The sequence below is a fragment of the Cariama cristata genome, unplaced genomic scaffold (assembly GCF_000690535.1).
Source record: "Cariama cristata isolate BGI_N322 unplaced genomic scaffold, ASM69053v1 scaffold14859, whole genome shotgun sequence".
NCBI classification, from domain to species: domain Eukaryota; kingdom Metazoa; phylum Chordata; class Aves; order Cariamiformes; family Cariamidae; genus Cariama; species Cariama cristata.
The window spans coordinates 9191-26931 of record NW_009636445.1 but is presented as its reverse complement, the minus strand read 5'-3'; the positions used below and the strand labels follow the sequence as shown (position 1 = coordinate 26931).

The following is a 17741-nucleotide window of genomic DNA, read 5'->3' as shown; positions in this document are numbered from 1 at the left end:
TACCTGCGGAGCGCCTTTTTTCTATTGTTTTCTTGCTTATTTTCGGTGCTTTCAAGTGAAGCTTGCGGTGTGCTAGAGTGTCTTTTTGCGTGTTCGTAGTAGGTGCTGGGAAATGAAGAGCTTTTGGGGTGTCCTGCAAGGCTTTTGTTAGAGCTAGTCCCTGGTTATTCTTCTGGAAATGTGCGAGGAAGGTGTGCTTGTGTTGGAGTTCCCGGGCCACCACCACGCACCCCCATCCCCCGCCCCTTGAACTGCGCCTTGATATTTACAACTGAGAACTTGCCTATCCAGGCTCTATCCATCATGAGGAGGCTCACCCTAATGATTTAGACGGCAGTAGTAAATCGTTTTTATAATCAGTTCCTCAAACACAGAAATAAGATTTACTGATGTATTTTTTTGTAATTTTTGTAAATAAGAAATAATAATGATGTATTAATCTATTGGGAAATGCTTCTAAAAAGTTGTTAAAACTCTGGCAGATATGACAGGAATGTCTCTACATCCACCCTGCTTTAAGTAGCCCTTTTTTGCTGCTGTAACCGTACTGCTATCATTGTGAGTGCACATTCCACGTGTGAAGAAAAACCAAAATAAATTATAAGCTCGTCCTTGCAAAGAAATACAATCATGTGATTATGATGCTTCTTGAATTATGTAGTGATAATAGGAGTTCATAATTGAAACAATGAAGAATGTCATGTTGCCGTGTTTTACATGATAACATGAGGGTCAGGCTCTTTCACAGGAAAAAATCCCTGACCGTTGTAAAAAATGAAATTGCTCGTGTATGTGGAAAAATTAAGATGACTTGGAAATCATAGTTATGTTCCTAACATGTCTTCCATGTTCCCCCTGAGTTTTCCTGTTTCAGTATTTCTTAAAGAAGTTAAAATTAAGAGAATTTGTGTTTAAGTGTTAATTTTCTTATTTTCATCCCCATGATGTATTTCCTGGGGATGGTGTAAAATGAACTATATTTGATAGATTCTCTTAAGGAAACTGGTAAAAACCTAATTTGCAAATAAAACTCACTGGGAAGCTGCTGTTCCTTTTTTTTTTTTTTTTTTTTTAAGTGAAATGTGACTCCCTTACCATGAGTTGTCAAAAGAGGGGAGGAAAACAGTTACAACGGTTACAATAACTGCTGAATAAATGAAAGAAGTGTGTCACATTCCTGTGTGCTTGTGGTCACAGGAAAAGTGCCCTTTAATTGTGTGGGGAATCTCATAGCAGAGATTTCATAAATGGAGCAGGCTAATCAACAGATAAATGATCAAAGAAAGTACTTTCATCTTTGCTGTTTAGGACGGACTGAAATGAAGCACCCACTCCTTTTCTGCGTTCACCTTCAAAAGTCTAAAACTAACATTGGGGCTTAGACAAAGGGAGTGATTCTTGGCCATTGTGCGGGTAGGTTAGCAGATAGTTACTCAACAAACTTGTTATCCCCAAACCATTTTATTATCAATCATTAGAAAGATCAACAATGTTAAATTCTGGTGATGTTAACTTTAAAGCTGATTTGAAGCTTGATCAATATTGAACCACATCTTCCCTATGGGGGTACTGTAAAAATCTTAGAATGGGACTGGTTGTTAGTAGAACAGCTTGTATTTTTCTATTGCTGTACTAGTAACTTTGGTTATTCTATAAAAACATTGCTCATTATTTTAATGCTAGCTCTGTAATTATCTCAGTACATGGTTAACTATGGCCAGTGCCTTTCTGGGTGCTTTGTTTTTTAGAATTGGGGAAGAAGAGGCTGAAGATCATTACTCAAACTGAATCTGTCATCTGTATTTGTTTTATGTTACACCCTAGTGATTTGAGTAGGATGGTAAACATGAATGTGAACTGTGGATCTGGGCCATGTAGTCTTAACATTTTTAACTAACCTAGATTGGCTTTTTTCTTAACTGCCATATTGCGATAGCTCTCATCTATGCTGTCCCACTAGCCTCTTAGAAATTTCGTAAAAGCATGTCTTCAGCTGTTAATTTTCATTGCACTCAGAAAACTTTTGCTGTCTGATGTTGTGCTGGACTGAACCTGTCGGTCTTTGTTTTCCTGTCTGCATTTTTTTTTTTCCACAAAAGATGTACGTCAGATGAGCTTTGGAAATACCACTTGTGGGTTGTTGGTGTCAAAAAGCCAGGAGTGAACATTAAATATTGTCACAATTAAGATTACTTATATTGTTGGCTTGCCAAAGCTACAGATACCGCAAATCAAACTAAAATCCAATAGTCTGATACTTGGTGGTTCGTCTACCCAGTACGTCTTTTAAAAGTTACCCTCACAAAGTTACAATGTCAATGACATAAAGGTAGGGTGGAAGGCATGTCTGTCCCTGTTTTTCCTCACTTTTTCTTACTGTCAGTCAGCAGTTGAAGGAAATTGAATCACAGACTTTTCCCTGCTAGGGGAGTTCTCTTTCATTCTCCTCCCCGTTTTCTTTCTGCTTGACCCAATCTGGAAATTACTCCTTCATCCTCAGCTGCATGTTATTCTGCCACTGTTTGGCACTGAGTCGAGGCTCTTCCTGTTACGATTTCATTTCCATTTTAAGCCATTACTGCAGCAGTGTTTTGCTGTTGGAGGAAGGCTTGCTGCAATTTCCATGTGAGCCTGCTCATTCATTTGATCAAGTAAACTTGCCGACAAATGGTAGTGTGTGGTTTCTTCAGGAAGCACTGCATAGCAGGAACAGTATAGGTACAGTATTCATAATTGCTTCTGGAGGTTAGAGGAAAAAGCAGTGCCTGTTGTTTTTCCCTTCCAATCTCTACAGCGTTCCTGAATTTTAACAGATTGGTCTGTAGTCCTGTCCTTAGGTGAAGTGCATCATCTGTGGCCCGGGAGGAGCAGGAGTGAATGGCTACTTTATAGTTTGCTGCTGTTTCCCCAGGGATGCTGAGGAAGTCCTGTTGTTATAAACAATAGCAAGAGTACAGCCTGTATAAGTTTGTCCTAGGGAGGAATTGGGTGGTTCTTTGCCACTGCTGTACAAGCCTCATTGGGCATGACTTCAAGGCTGGAATCCTTAGATGATTGCCAATGCCACCCTCTGTTTGGCATTTGCATGCAACAGGCTGCAAAGTAAAGCACTGAAACTTTATTTTGTGTCAGAAATACTGCCAAAAATATGATACTGATTTGAGGTGTTTTAAGAGTAAGGAGCTAGAGTGGAAATGAGGAAGGAGGGGGAAAGTGATTCGGGGGGACAGGGTAATAGAGAAGGCAATGTGAAAAGAAAAGGGCAAGAAAAACATTTTAAGTTATAACAACCCTTTGATTGTACAGTGGTTTTAGCCTCAGCAAGTTACTGTCCTTAATTTATATTTCCAACCTAGTTGTTACGATTTGACTGCCATCTGTACTGGGCTGCTGTGATTCCCTTCATAGTAACCTGTAAGATATCAATTGCTGTAATGTGACAGGCAGTCATGATTCACTAACTGGTATACAGGTACAGGGATAATTACTTATTTACAATCACTGCACTGTGAATCTAGAAGTATGTTGGCTATAATTAGTCCCATACTGACTAACAGGCAAGCCATTTGGCAGCTTCAGAGAATCATACACAACTCCATTTCTCCTAACATTGAGTTGCCAGTCATTATCTGTTTCTATTTATTTGAGGTATTTTTCATGTCTTAACAATCCTTTCATTCCTTTTAGTCCATTTTTCCTTCATTTGAAATCACTCTAAGAAAAAGTTGGCCTTGTCTATCACTTCCTGCACAGCACAAATTCAGTTCTATTTCCTATTTATGGTTCTGGTCTTTCTTTGTTTGCCTACATGGAAGAATGCCAGACTCTGTTTCCCTTCTCATTGTAAACAGGCAAGTTTTAAGAGGAAAGAGCTTTGCTAAGCTAATGGGAAGAAAGAGCAGGGGGAAATGGAAATTAAATAGGTGAAAAAAGGTGGTATTTATTACCTTATGAATCAACGAGCTTTGAAGTTGAGGAGTTTATTATTAATATATCTTGATAACTAACTTGTAAGCAAGAAGCATCTCCAGCTTCTCCAGTATATGGGGAGAGGTGTCCTCAGAAGAACAAACAGAGCAGTCAATCAGTGTCAAAAGCCAATGTGCAAGGATTCATCATTTTTAAATGCATTTCATTATTTCAGAATTCTTTAGCAAATATGAAAGTATAACCTGCTTTTATACTAAGTTTTGGGGGGGTTACGTCACTTAAGGAAGTGCTGTAATGACAAAGACATGAGGTGTTAGCTTAGGCAAGTGCAGTGGAAAGGTGTATTTCAGAGAGAAGGTACACGTTCAGCATGAGTGAAGGTAAGTAGTTAGGAGAAACTATGATCTAAATCAGATGAGATGCTGGACTGTAGAAGAACAGTGGTGATGGCCCACAGTAATCATGAAAGAGATATTTTAAACATTTTGAGGAAGAGCTTTAAGAGCCCTGTTTGTTGTCAACAGACAGCTGGGATTTCACAGGAAGATATTGTGCAGCTTCAAATTTCTCATTTCATCATTTGTTATGCTGTGTTTAGGACTTATAGTTGTTTTCCACAAAAATGTCTCATGAATAGGGCTAAGACTGAAAGTTTTAACCTAGTTTCTTGTATGGAATGTGTTGCTTTAAAAACACCATTACACCAAAGATCTTTCAGCCAAAAGCAAGGCAAACTGCAATTGGGGGTTGAAAGTTATCAACCCTATTGGCCTCTTTCCTCAGCAAGAGAATGGCTTTTCTGAAATCACATAGGAAACAATACCTCTTAAATTTTCTCTGAAACATTTTGAGGTTTAGTTTTTACAAACAACTTGTATGTATCAGATTTCGATAATATTCCTATTCACATTCAGTGGAATTGCAGTTCTGAGGTATCCTTGGATCAAATACTTTCATATATACTGAACTGAAAAGAGGCATTCACTCCAGAATACACTTTGTGTTCCTAAATAATCCCTTTCAAAGATTAAAAGTATGCCAAATCTGCAAACAAAACTGAGAAACTAGAAAATTATGTTCATTGTTCTGTTATCTCAGCTCTCAATGTCATTTATGAGTATGTAAGAACATGTTGTTGATTGAAATGGATTTTTGCTATTTCAGGTATGCAATTATGGGGATGCCCTTGAATTACTTCTTGCCAGCTAAAAACACCTTCAACCTTTGAAAAATAATCTTTTGTCAGCTATGTGGCAGAAAGTAGAAAATAGTAAATCGAAACTTGAACGTTAGTACAGTTCATTCTGTAAAGCAAGTTATTAAAATCACTTTTTGTAACACAAATCTGAAAGCAAACCTTTATTTTTTCTTTCAGATGAATGTCTGTAGGTTACGCTTAACAGTACCACCTGATGAAAGCTCACAGCCTGAACAAGGAGCAAAGGAACCTGAAAGAAAGAAAAATGTAAGTTTTAAGAATGAAAGTTAAATTCTGTATGAACAAGGAGTAAATATTGCCATCCACAGAAGCTGATGTTAGTTGTTTTGGGAGCCCAAAGCGCAGTCATCTTGGAAGACTGAAGAACATGTGGAAGCTGATCAAGTCAGCTGTGAGCTTTGGGCGTGAGCCTTGAAGTTGGGGGTAGCAGAACTGCATGTAAAATAGGACAGTGGTAGAGGAACAGCAGAGAGATTGTAGGTGTTTTGTTACTGAGGTACCTTTAAGACTCAATTACTTAATATTTATATATTAAAGAGTAGGGAACTGCTGTCAAGAGGAGGGTCTTGCGTTAAACAGGATCTTGATCCTCACCTGAAGGGCATTTTATGTTTCATGTATGCTTAATAGCGTGCAAGATTTGAGCCTTAATGTGTATGGGAGCTGGCTTGCCTGGGACTTGGGTGTTTTGCTGTGTCAGCTGATTTTGATAACTAATAAGAAGTACAAAAGTACAAAACAAAGAATTCAAGATTGTTCTGAAGTGAAAGTGATTTGAAGGTCATGTGCATAGAAGGGTTCAGAAGGGCAATTTTTTTGTCGAAGCAAGTAGTTTGTACACAAAAAAAATCTTACAGCCGCTTTGGTGCGGAACTTGTTCTTTAAGAGCTGTTTCAGAGTGATAGATGACGTTTAATTTGTCTTAAGGATGGAGTCTAAAAAGGGAGGCTGGCCAGGCTCCACAACTTCACCACATTTACACTTTGATAAACCAAAATCAAATAACAAGTTGGCTAAGTTTACCAGACCCAATGTCTGAATAGCAATACGATAATAGGAAGCAAAACAACAATAGGATTTATTTGAAATAATTTCTTAGTGGTACTCAGAAGCAAAAGTAACTGTAAAATGTCTCAGAAAGACAAACATTTTAAAGCAATAAAAATAAATGCAAAGGAAAATGATCAAGATAAAGATTCCTTATCAGATATTTCTTATGCTGGAATCTTGTATACACTCAGCTTTTCATACACTGCAGATGGGTCCTTGAGGATCTATAAATGTTACTTACAGAATGGATTAAAGAGGCCTTAATGCAAACTAAATTTGGGCCACCATTAAATAGTAATAATTCATTTTGTACAGCGGTGTTTAGTTGTATCACTTAGAGTAGCTTCCCCCACCAGTTACTTTGTCAGTCTCTTGTCAGTTTGTATCTGATTGCAGAAACTCTCAGGCTGGCTGAAGCATATGGGCCCATTCCCCTAAGAGTAGTATTAAGTTTGTTTTTGAGGAGGATAGATACTGACTCATAGCTTACTCACTTTACTGTGCTGAGTAGGGTAACAATAAGAAAGAAGTGTGAATGATTACGGCTTGGATAATTTGTGGCTTATTTATGTGACCAATTTTTTTCTCTGTGAGACCTTGTATTTAATGAGAGTTGTATTTCCTCCATAATACAGGTAAAGGCAAATGGGTTTTAAATTGGAGAATGTTAAGGAGAAGATAGGAAAGGTAATAAATACATTATTGGGCTCATCTTACATTCCAGTATATTGCACAGTGATTTTTAAGAGATGGGTCCTTTTTAGTTGAGACCAAAAAGATGGTATGTAATTAAACTATTGTATGTTTTGAGTAGTTTTCTAAAGTTCAGTACTTTTGCACAATTTAAAGACTTTTCGAAAGCATACATACAGCCTTCAGAGCTAGATGGGATCTAATTAGTCAATTTCATAGCAATTAAAAACCACAGAGTAATTATGCCATCTACTTATGTTTTATGGTCTTTGTGTAATTCAAAAAACAGCCCTACAGATTCTATAGTCATAGTGTATAGAAGCAGCTACAAAAAGAAAATCACTGATGATGAGCTGTTTTTTCCTCATGTCTCTAAAACAAGACAGTAATGTGTTACTTGTATATTTTTATTGTCCAGGTAATCTATTGCTTTATGTATTTGAATTAGTTACACAGTAACTTATAGTGTACATAGGGCTCTTTGACTAGTCATGCCGTGATATTTTTCTCTTGCTGCAAAATTTAATTAAAAAAAAAAAGCAGCATCTCCTAAAAGCAGTGATCTGGTGTCTCGCTGATCCACCCATGTTCAACTGACTCAACGTTAATGAAATTGCTTAAAGCACTTTGAGAATAACAAGTTTTACAAATGTTAGATAATCCTTACACAGTCCTATAAGAACTGTGCCCCCTTCTTGGAAACAGGGATAATAGAGAGGAATTGGGGAACTTCTCAGTTTTCTGCCTTGCACTGTACAATTCAAAGTCAAAAAATACAGCTTCACCATGAATCAAATTTAACAGCGGGTCTTTTGTTGGAACCTAGAATTCTGTGCTGTTTTAAAATGCTGACTATTAAGAAAATGGGAACACGGAAAATGGTTTTGGTATTTAAAATACCTTAGTGTAACTTACGGAAATGAACTGCAGGGGTAATCTGTGGGATGGTGCAGTTTTTGCTGGAGCGCTCAGGCAGACCAGGCAGTCTGAGCCTGCTCTCCTGTTTGGGCAGGAGAAGTGCTGGAGAGAGACAGACTCTTCCCTGCCTCTGCCAGCTGCTGGTGAGGGAGGAGAGCAGAGACCTTGCTGTGTCCAAGGGAATGCCAGGAAACTATAAATATACCATGGCATGACATTTGGTTGTAATCTCCTCTTTCAAAGCTTTCATTAGAAGGAGGTGAGTTTGAGCTGCCCTAATGTGACATAGTGATGGCTCACTGACTGTTACTTTTCTGCATCTCTCTGGGGCTCAGTACCATTAAAAGATGTTTCAGTCACAAAATCATCTACCGCACAGAAGGTCTTCCTAGTACTGATCCTCCCAATAACTTGTTTTGGAGCTTGATTTAAGATCAGAACTGATTCTTTATCGGTTATGTTAGTAGCTGTTAGCTTAACCCTTTTTGTTGTAGTCCAAGTTTAGCAGAAAATGTATGTTGTATTTCATTAAATCTGTATCAGTGCATTAAGTTTCTAGATTGACTTTTTTAAATAAAAATGAACCAGTGTAAAAAGATTAAAACAAAGTGATGAAGCTGGGCAGTTTTGTTGCAACAAAATTGCTGAGGGCATTACTGTACTAGGATGGCCTCTCCCTGTCTTTTGTGAAAGGCTGGCAGATGGTACACAGTTAAAGTTGATCTCAAAAACTGAAGGGGGAGTGAGCTTGTGCTCCTGTGTGTCAAGTTGGATTTTTATATTCATATTTAGGCTATGATACCTTGAAAGAATCATATGAGAATGGAAGTCACAAGTAGAGGGTGGTTGGTTTGTTTGCTTTACTAAAAGCCTGCTGCTAAATACCTCTGAATTGTTAGCACTTTAGGTACAGAAAATCTGAAACTATCCTGATTTTGTTCCGTTACTTCTGTTAATGATAGACAATGGGTGACAGTAGTGTGAGGCTGTTTACTTCACCATGAAGTACAAAGGAATATTGTGCTTGTCAGATTGTATGCAAAATCTGTGTGTCCTGAAGCCTGGCTTGTCTTGCATAATAAAGGACTACCAGACAATTGTATTGTCCCTGTTTGGGATTGGGCTTATTTTTATCCATCAGTCCCTTTCTTCATTGTCATGGCTAAATTTGGAAGTGTCATTGGAAGCTGCAGCTATGCATTTGAGGGCAGAATGTGGAGATATGTATAGACAGATTTTTCTTTTTCATTTGAACATATGGACAAGAGAATGAAAATGAGGAATTTGTGTCACTTTCCTGTCTTTGTGGCTTTCAATAGCGTTTGAGCAGTGTTTAATCTTAAACTCTAGTTGGTACTTTGGCTGTATATTTCCTCAAACTCTTCAATTTTCTTATGTTTTTAAAGCATCACAATCAAGAGGTGAAAACTTTTTTTCTTAAGCAGGAATACAGAAGCATAGCAAACATTTTTTTTCCCCAGCAAAAAGTAGGCTGTAAAGAAGCTGGAAGGGGAATTCGTTCCTGTACGTGATGGAGAGAATCAAGGAGGAACTTGTGTCAAGCCTGGATCAAAGAGTATGAGTGCAATGAACATGGAGCTGTTGTGCACATTGAATCTAGGACAGTGCCTATTTTCTCTGCTGATCTGCTGCTGCCAGCCCACTCCCATCAGCACAGCAGAAATTGTGTCATAACAAATGTGGTTCACCTGCTACAGGTGGCTGATGTTACTGTTTCTCATCACCTCCAGCACTGATTGCTTGATTTTTTGATGTGTACTAATTAAGTGACACGTTCATTTAAAAACAGCACTACGTGAAAACCACAGAAAGAATTCCACTGACTTCAGTGATTACTGCTGTATTGTTGTATCTTATTTTCTTAGTGTATAAACATTGGTGTTCTGCCTACAGATTTCAGTGACTAGGTATGACTTTGTATAATGCCTGTCACTTCTGTTTTGAGATAGGCACCTAAATTCTACATTTCAAGAAGCCTAAAAGTTGGAATGTGTTAAACGATGCTTTGTGTTTAGTGTCATGAATTTAAGAACGCTCAGGTCTATGTCTTGGCATATTTTCCCTATTTTAATACTATTTATATAAGAAACATCCATAAATGTAACATGAGTTTCATGGGCTGTAGAGGAATATGAAAAAACATAAAAACATAGCTACCTTTTGTCAGAGCACAGTACCTTTCCTTGGTGAGCTCAATATTATAAATTTTTCATTTTACTGCACAGAAAATATGTAACCTAAGTAACAATGTGAATGTTCTTGTTCCATGTATAACTAATGACCAAGCAAAAGATAACTGGGTATTTCAGAAACCTCTGGAATGTGGCAGTTAAGGAAAAGATAAAGCTTCGCTTAACTGATAATAGTTTTGGTTAAAAGAAGAGTTTTTAGATGGTGTAGGTAAACGGAAGATCATGATTTAGCAAAATTTTAAGGCCATATTGAGTACTAAACCCAGAATTGTGCTAATCGTTACATTAGATGTCCTTTTTCCTCAAAATAAGATACTTCTTCTGTGTTTCTGCTTCTAATTTTGGGGCAAGGACAAAGTATAAAATATGGGGGTATCTGACTTTCATTTAAAAAACTGATGGAAATAGATTAGGAAGCAAATCATCCCTCAGTGTTACTTACATAATGCAGTTAAACCATGGACAATACAAAAAGCAGCTAACAACTCATACCTAGGGTTTGGTTTTTATACTGTCTTTGCTTCACCTGTTTCATGCTCCTTGTGCTACTTCCTTGGACAGAGACATAAACAGGATGCATGGCAATTATCAAGACTTTTGCAACCTTGGGGTGTAGGCTTCTGTTTTAAATATTTGTTAAGTAAGTAAACACAGTCTGCGTTTCTTTAGTGCATGCTGTGTGATCACACCAAGTGCAACATGACTGTTGCTGCAACACAGACAAAGCATGTTCCTGGAAGCTGCTATAGTATTCATGTGTACTAACATGATGTGTTCTTGCTGTTACCTTGGACTGTCATGTAACTGACTATAGGTACAAAGAAATATTCACAAATTGCTTAAGATAAGTCTGCCTTTTCAGATCAGCAGCTCACATTAGAAGGGATTTTGAGCACAATTTGGGCCAACAACTGTGCTTGTTCCAGTGCAGCCAGTGCATAGACAGGTGAGGAGCAAGAACTTCTCTGTACTCTGGAGCTGGCTGATATTTTGACCTTAAACAGCAATGGTTAACTAATGTAATGAAACCTCCCATCTTCAAGCACTTTTCTGGTTAGCTTACAGTATTTAGTTGCTCCTAAACACTTGCATGTATTTACTTACTCTGTTACCATCACTGAGGTGCCTCGCTGCAGATTGCAGTGGAGACAGGCAAGGACTTTCTCAGAAAAATGTCTTAGTTCTGAGAGTAGATATGTATGGGACATAGAGGATAACAATGAAAAGTATTTGACTTAAAAAGCACCCTATAGTCCTTGGAGATAGGGAAAATCCAGGATTTGTGGAAGAGGAAACGAGAGAGAGAGAGAGAAAGAACACGTGACAGAGGAAGATGGAAGAGGAAACGAGAGAGAGAGAGAGAACACGTGACAGAGGAAGGACAGAGGACAAGGCGTAAAAGGAAAAAAACATGGAAGGGAGAAAAATAATGTAAGTAGCTTAAGAGAGGAGACAAACTGGCAGAGAGTATACTCGATACATACTTAGTGATGCAGTTCTGTGGAGCAGTTTGAGAACTGAGCCATTTAGCAAGGCCTCCTTTAGAGGCAAAGGTTTATTAAAAAATAGTCCACAAGCAAAGCAACCCATCCACCTCTCAGCCCTGCATTGAGCAAAGTTTTCTGATTGCAACCCTTCCTCTAGGAGGAAACTGCATAAGGTTAGCCCTTTTTTGTCGGGGCATATGCTGAACCCTGAAACAAGTGGTCATTGAGTGGAAATCAAGAGTTACCAACCAGAAAAAAGGAGGAGTAGATGGAAAGCATATCTGGAATAGAACAGCAAGGAAAAAGACTGAAGAAATATGAGAGCAGTTATTTGTATAGCTGTTTGTTCACACAGCTTTAAATCAAGCAAGAACTGTACAGAAATTTTAACAGATGCTTGCCTGGGGATTGTGATACAAAGGAGGAATAAGGAGGGGACAAAAGCAATATCCTGTATTTTAAGTGGCACATAGTAGAACTGGAACACTCAACAGATGATGGAGATTCTTTTAATCTGAAAGAGAAGTGACAAAGGCATCTTGGGAGGCTTGTTCAAATATAGACAACAGGCAAGTTTATAATTGTTGCAAGATACATGTAACTGGTCTGGTTTTGTGCATGCTTAATCCTGCATGTACTGCCCATTATGATGTAAATTTAAGTCTGTTAATCTGTGAAATATGTAAGTGCCATGGGTGGTTCTCCAGCTGCAAACACATTGGTCTGAATTTGTAGGTCTGACTTAGAGGGGGGGAAAAAATCCTTCAAAGCATTCCTTAGGGATGTGCTTATAATATTCTAAAAATAAGGAACTTGGTCATAATTTTCATACGGAACTCTGCAAACAGCACTTTAAACAATTCTGCTAATGTTTCAGAGGCACAAAGAATCTTGTTAGTTGCTGGTATTCAGCTGTTCACCTCATAAAAAATGAATGATCATGGGTAAAGGGTATGGATTTATGAATTTAGTGTCTGGCACCTTAGTAACCTCTAAACAATCAAAGTGATTATTCATTTGGTTACCAGGAAGATGGAAACTTGTATGTAATCCCTTTATCCAGATGCAGGGGAGGAGCTGCAATGAAACTATCAAAGAAACTGTACAACCCTGGAAGAAAACAAACACAAAAAATTTTGAGTCATGTTCCCATCTAGTTTCTATATTTTCTCTAATCTCAAAAAATCAGATGTAGGGTTTTTGTTTGTGTGCATTCAAACAGCAAAACAAAAAACCTAGTAATACATAATTATGAAACTTCTGATTATCTGGATATGAAGCTTTGCATATAATGTTTTCAAATTGCAGAATGATATCATGTATATGTAGGGCTGATTGCTCAATGTTTTTCTATTAAATGGTTTTAAGGCTTTCTTTTTAAATGGTTGCTTATAGCTTTGTTGTTCTTTGCCTGAAACATTCTCTATTGGGTGTCTGCTCCATGATTGCTCCCCTCCCAGCCCTGCACACACACCCCCAGAGCTTCAGCAAAATGGTTAAGCTATTAATGATACAGTAAAGGAAAACATGTAGGATTTGCAAAGTTGAGAAAATCTCAGTGCCATGCAGGAGGGACACAATATAAAATGACCATCTATCTTTACCCATTTTTCTAAATGCAATTAGATTTTCCCATTCATTTTTTTCCTTGACCAAAGAAGTATTTATTCCTACATTGCCACTATAGTTGTGTTAGTTTGGCTGCTAAAGACTGAAAGTGCTACTGCTTTAGACTTCAGAGGCTATCGTCACCATATGTCATGGTAAGGACTGGAGAGTCTCTAGAATGCAGCTGCAGATGGATGTAAGATGCTGAGCTTTGTCTTTTCCAGCCTCTGTGTGGTGTCAAAGAGTGTATTTAGACATAGCTTAGACTCTTAATTTAGTAAAGAATCTCAAAATTTGTCAGTTTTCATACACTGTTATTACTGAACAATAAACCAAACCCAAACATATTCTAAGGTCAATGCAGTAAATATTCTCAGATTTAGCTCTACCCTGGTATATCTAGTGTGAGAAAAAAAGTTCAGTAAAATTACCTATAACTGATTTGTCCCCAGCACTGGCCCTTCAAAAACAACATGCAAAGCTAAGCAGTAACAGCTGTGTTTCCAAGATCGTGTCTTTCTAACTTTCTATTCAGAAATAATCACTAATTTTAGGTTCCTGGTTTGCAAATATTCAAAGTTAGGTAAGAATATTTTTTCCTTCTTTTTAAGAAGTCATAATGTGGATGTCTTTGACTAAGCTGGTTGTTTAAATTCTTTGTCATCAAGAAGATAAACTAGTAGTCCTGGAGACTGACTCATTTCAGATGATTGCTAGAGAAGGATGTTTCTCTGGGTTGATTAGAAGGGAGGCTAGGTGAGTAGTCACGTCAGGTGGTTACAGCTGACCTTCCAGATAATTATTTACATGCTGAGGGAAATTTTTCCTACTGTTTGCATGAATATTTTTCTTACTAAGTGTATTGATGAGATAAGAGGAGTCTGTTGCAAAGAGTGCCTTAAAGTAAGACATACAATTATTACAAGTACGTTTTACAAATTTCTGCAGATCGTTAAAATAACAAATATAGGCACTTTAAAACACCCTATTTACCTATCAAGACCTGATTTCAAAGTTTTATCATCTTACAATAGTTAATAACACTGGAACACCCACACGAATGCTGTTTCATAACTTTGCTTCTTTGCCTCTTAGAATGTCAGTTCTACAACTCTGCAAGAGAAATGCAGTCCTGAAATGAATGTTTGATTGCTTTGGAGGTCCTTAGTTAGCTTTAAATGCAAACTAAAAGTCGTCTTTGTTTATCTCCAAGGTAAACAGATTTATTTTTTTTTTCTGGGCTCTGTTTGAGGAACCTTGCCTAGAATGTTTTAATTTCAGTTTATTCTGAGAACTTTCTGAAATTTTTTATTAAACTTATGAATTTTTTATATTTCCTGCAGCAGGGAGTTTGAGGAGTGAGGGGCAATTCTGTGGTTGCAAGAGTTCAAAGGGAACTGTGAGAGCTGACAATGCTCTGGAAGAATGCAGAAAAGCAGCTTATGTTGGTGAATGAAAATAAGCCAGGATAACTTTTTCTCTCACATGCCTCTATTGCTCTTTGCACAAATCCAATCTGTTGTCTCTAGCTGTACCTATATCACTTACATTAAAGCTGATGGAAATTAGACATCTCTATCATCTCTACCAATTACAAATTGGTTATTGATCTTCCCAAAAACATGAAGGTTGACAGTTTGACCCCCAAACATTTGGGCACTAGTGTTTTTAGGTACTGTTGTGCTTTCACTATAGTTGGCTTTCTCTCCTGGCCCTATGTTACTGTATTTTTGTTTGGTGGGGTTTTTTTCCTAGTACTGATTTAAAAATTAATTTATTTTATTTTTTTTACTTTTAAGGAGCTCTACCATGTACCAAATGGCATGTCTCCAGGGAAGCTGTCTCATGGGATGGTGTATGGCGTTGTACACCGAACTGACAACAACCACAAGAGAGAAATGGTGGTTTATGGCTGGTCAGCTGATCAGCTGAAAGAGGAGATGAATTACATTAAAGAAGTGAGTTAAGCTTTCAGCTTCAAAATTTGTCAAATATCCTTTCCATATATTCATGTAGAGCTGTGAGTATATATGGAGTAACTGATGTCTAGCCTAACACCTGAATTTGAATTGGGAACCTACTCTGAAGCTAAAGGCTTGCCTCGTTGGTTATTTGAGTTGGAAAAAAAGCATGCTATATACCTGGGAACTGTGTGGTCCAGACTCAGGGCCTCTGTGCCAAGTGACACTTGTTAATGCTTGCTGACTGGGCTACAGCTGGGCAAGCAAACTGCCATACGCATCTTGGGGTTCCTGTCCTGAAGCCTTCATCGTTTCAAATGTGATACAGAAGAAACTATGTAAGCAGACACCTGAAAGGATAAACTCTGCTTCCCCCGTCCCCAAGCCCTGCAGTTTTGAAAAGGTTCCTAAATTAGGTGACATAGTAAAATCACTTGAATATATTTTGGGGCAGCCTTAAAATAGTCAGCCTAATAAGGATGACTTTGTACTACTTTATCTGTGCATGCTCATTTATCCTAATTGACAGAAGCTCTCCTGAAAGAAAAAAAAAAAGGCATTTCTGATGCTGTTGGCTTCTGTGCTTGAAACTCAGCATCTCTTTGTCTGTCAGTCCTTGGCTCTCAGACTTTGGCAATAACCCCATAATTAGCCCAGGGCAAATAATTTGATCTCTTTCCATCTGCCTTCACCACCTAGGAAGCTGTTGGTCAATGGTTATTGTGTTACACTGATTCGAGTGCAAACTGAGTTGATATAAAAGGGAGGAACAGTGAGTCAAGCCAACGGTGTAACAGACTGTAATTGTGTGTGCTCTTAGCATCTGCCTAGTCTCTAGCTATCAGCACTTGCTTCTCTCCTTTATTACTCACAGTTTGTTGGCTCCCAGCATTCACGACCGTCAGGTTCCTGCACCCAGGGTTAGGGCATGTCATTACTGCGGCGCAGGCGAGGCACACGAGCTGCCAGGGCTGCTGGTTTCCTGCCTGGGTACTTCATCTGCTGTGCTGGGCTGGTGTAAGGGGATGGGGCAGTTGGGACATGGCAGGTCCAGCTCCTGGGCTGCACTGCTGCCAGTACATGGTGCAGATGGCTTGGACTGGGACCATCTCCCTGCCCTCTTCTGTTCACAGACGGCTTGTGGCGTGGAGGGCTGTGTCAGACCGGGTGAACTGCATGTCTTGTGTGCGTGTCTTCAGGGTACTGATACTTTCAGGAAAAAGTGGGAAAGACATGGGAAAACATGTACTGGCCCTTGCTCTTCCGTCTTCTGGAAGCTGTGTTCAGCTATGCTGATTTGTGAACTTTGGTCTGCCAGATAAGTTTCGTGTTTAAAAGCAGAGTCTTAAACAAGAGTCCTCAGCTTGTGCCACGTATGTGCTGACTTAAATAGACCAAAAAAGTTGTACCACGTCAGAACTGCTGACAGTTTCCTTTGTATCTGAGTCAAATTTGTACCTTGCAAGAGAGTGTGTGTGCGCATGTGCATATGTGTGGGTAGGGACAGGGTGAGGGGTGCTTTCCTGAGGAAAGCCATGGGAGTTGGCTTCCTTCCATGTTTCTCATCCTAAAGGGAGCACATAGTTTGGCATAGGCTTGTGCCTACTCCTTGCATAGATTTGGTGGCCAATGCCCCTCTTTCTGAGAGGGAGTGGGTATACTGCAGAGCTGCTAGAAGCATCCCCTCTTGTACAAGGCCCTACTAATGTTTTCCCCTCGCTCCTTCCCCAAGCCTATGCAGAGACAAGGTAAGTTCACTGCCCTAGATTATCTGCAATCAGTCTGTGTTTGATAGAGGTGAGAGGAAAGAAAAAGGAGCTTGAATTACGTAGCTGGAAGTTAAGACTGTAGGCAAACATTTAACTAGTGTTTACAATGTGTGCTCTTAAGAAGATTGGTTCTGTGCATGATTGCAATGGCATGTAAACCCAAGCTGGCTTCCAGCATGCTTTTTTTAAATTTCTTTTTCTTTTATTTTTTTTTTTTTTTTTAGAAAGGCAAAGTATAATTACATCCATAGTTCTTAAATAGAATTGAGTACTCCGTTCTTCAGATTTGAAATTGCATTGATAAATTATGCTAATATATTATTTAGCTAGATACAAACCTGAAAGTCCAAAATTAATGGGTTTGTCTTCAAAGGATACTCAGGGAAAGCTAACTAACCACTTTAAAAAGTATGAAGATGTATTAAATCCATGTGTGGATCTCTGTTTTCAGAAATAAAACATTATATGCTCAAATTAATTTTAATTTGTTTAGTAATCAGGTTAGATTGAGTTAGACATAATTTAATTGAAATTCAGTATTTAAATTATTAATTTACAAGTGTTTAAGTGTATACAGAGAAGCTGAGAGTTACTCAGAGACGTTTATTCTTATCATCCCTATGTAGACAAATCTTGACACTTAACTTTTTGTCTTGTTCTTAAGAGTAAATTGCTATCGATGAAAAGGTAGATTAATAATTGAAATTACTGAAAGTAACAATGAAGGACAGTATAAACAGTATCATCAGTAAGTTTGATAAAGGCATTTGATTTTTTTTCTGACACTAGGTGAGAGCAACTCTAGAAAAAGTAAGAAAGAAAATGTATGGTGAATATGATGAAATGAAACGAAAAATACAGCAACTTACGAATGAACTGAAAGTAAGTATATG

At 38.2% G+C, this 17741-nt stretch overlaps 1 protein-coding gene across 1 annotated transcript in view; it reads left to right on the top strand.

Annotated features, from left to right (window-relative positions):
- Positions 1 to 4300: 4300 nt before the first annotated feature.
- LOC104167618 (myocardial zonula adherens protein-like) overlaps positions 4301 to 17741 on the top strand; it is a gene marked incomplete at its 3' end in the record, with an annotated part of 21001 nt that continues 7560 nt past the window's right edge. The window contains exons 1-5 of the mRNA XM_009707927.1: positions 4301 to 4310; positions 4789 to 4862; positions 5306 to 5395; positions 14921 to 15076; positions 17638 to 17730. Of these exons, the coding sequence (XP_009706229.1) occupies positions 4301 to 4310; positions 4789 to 4862; positions 5306 to 5395; positions 14921 to 15076; positions 17638 to 17730 (423 nt within the window). The remainder of the gene's footprint in view (positions 4311 to 4788; positions 4863 to 5305; positions 5396 to 14920; positions 15077 to 17637; positions 17731 to 17741) is intronic.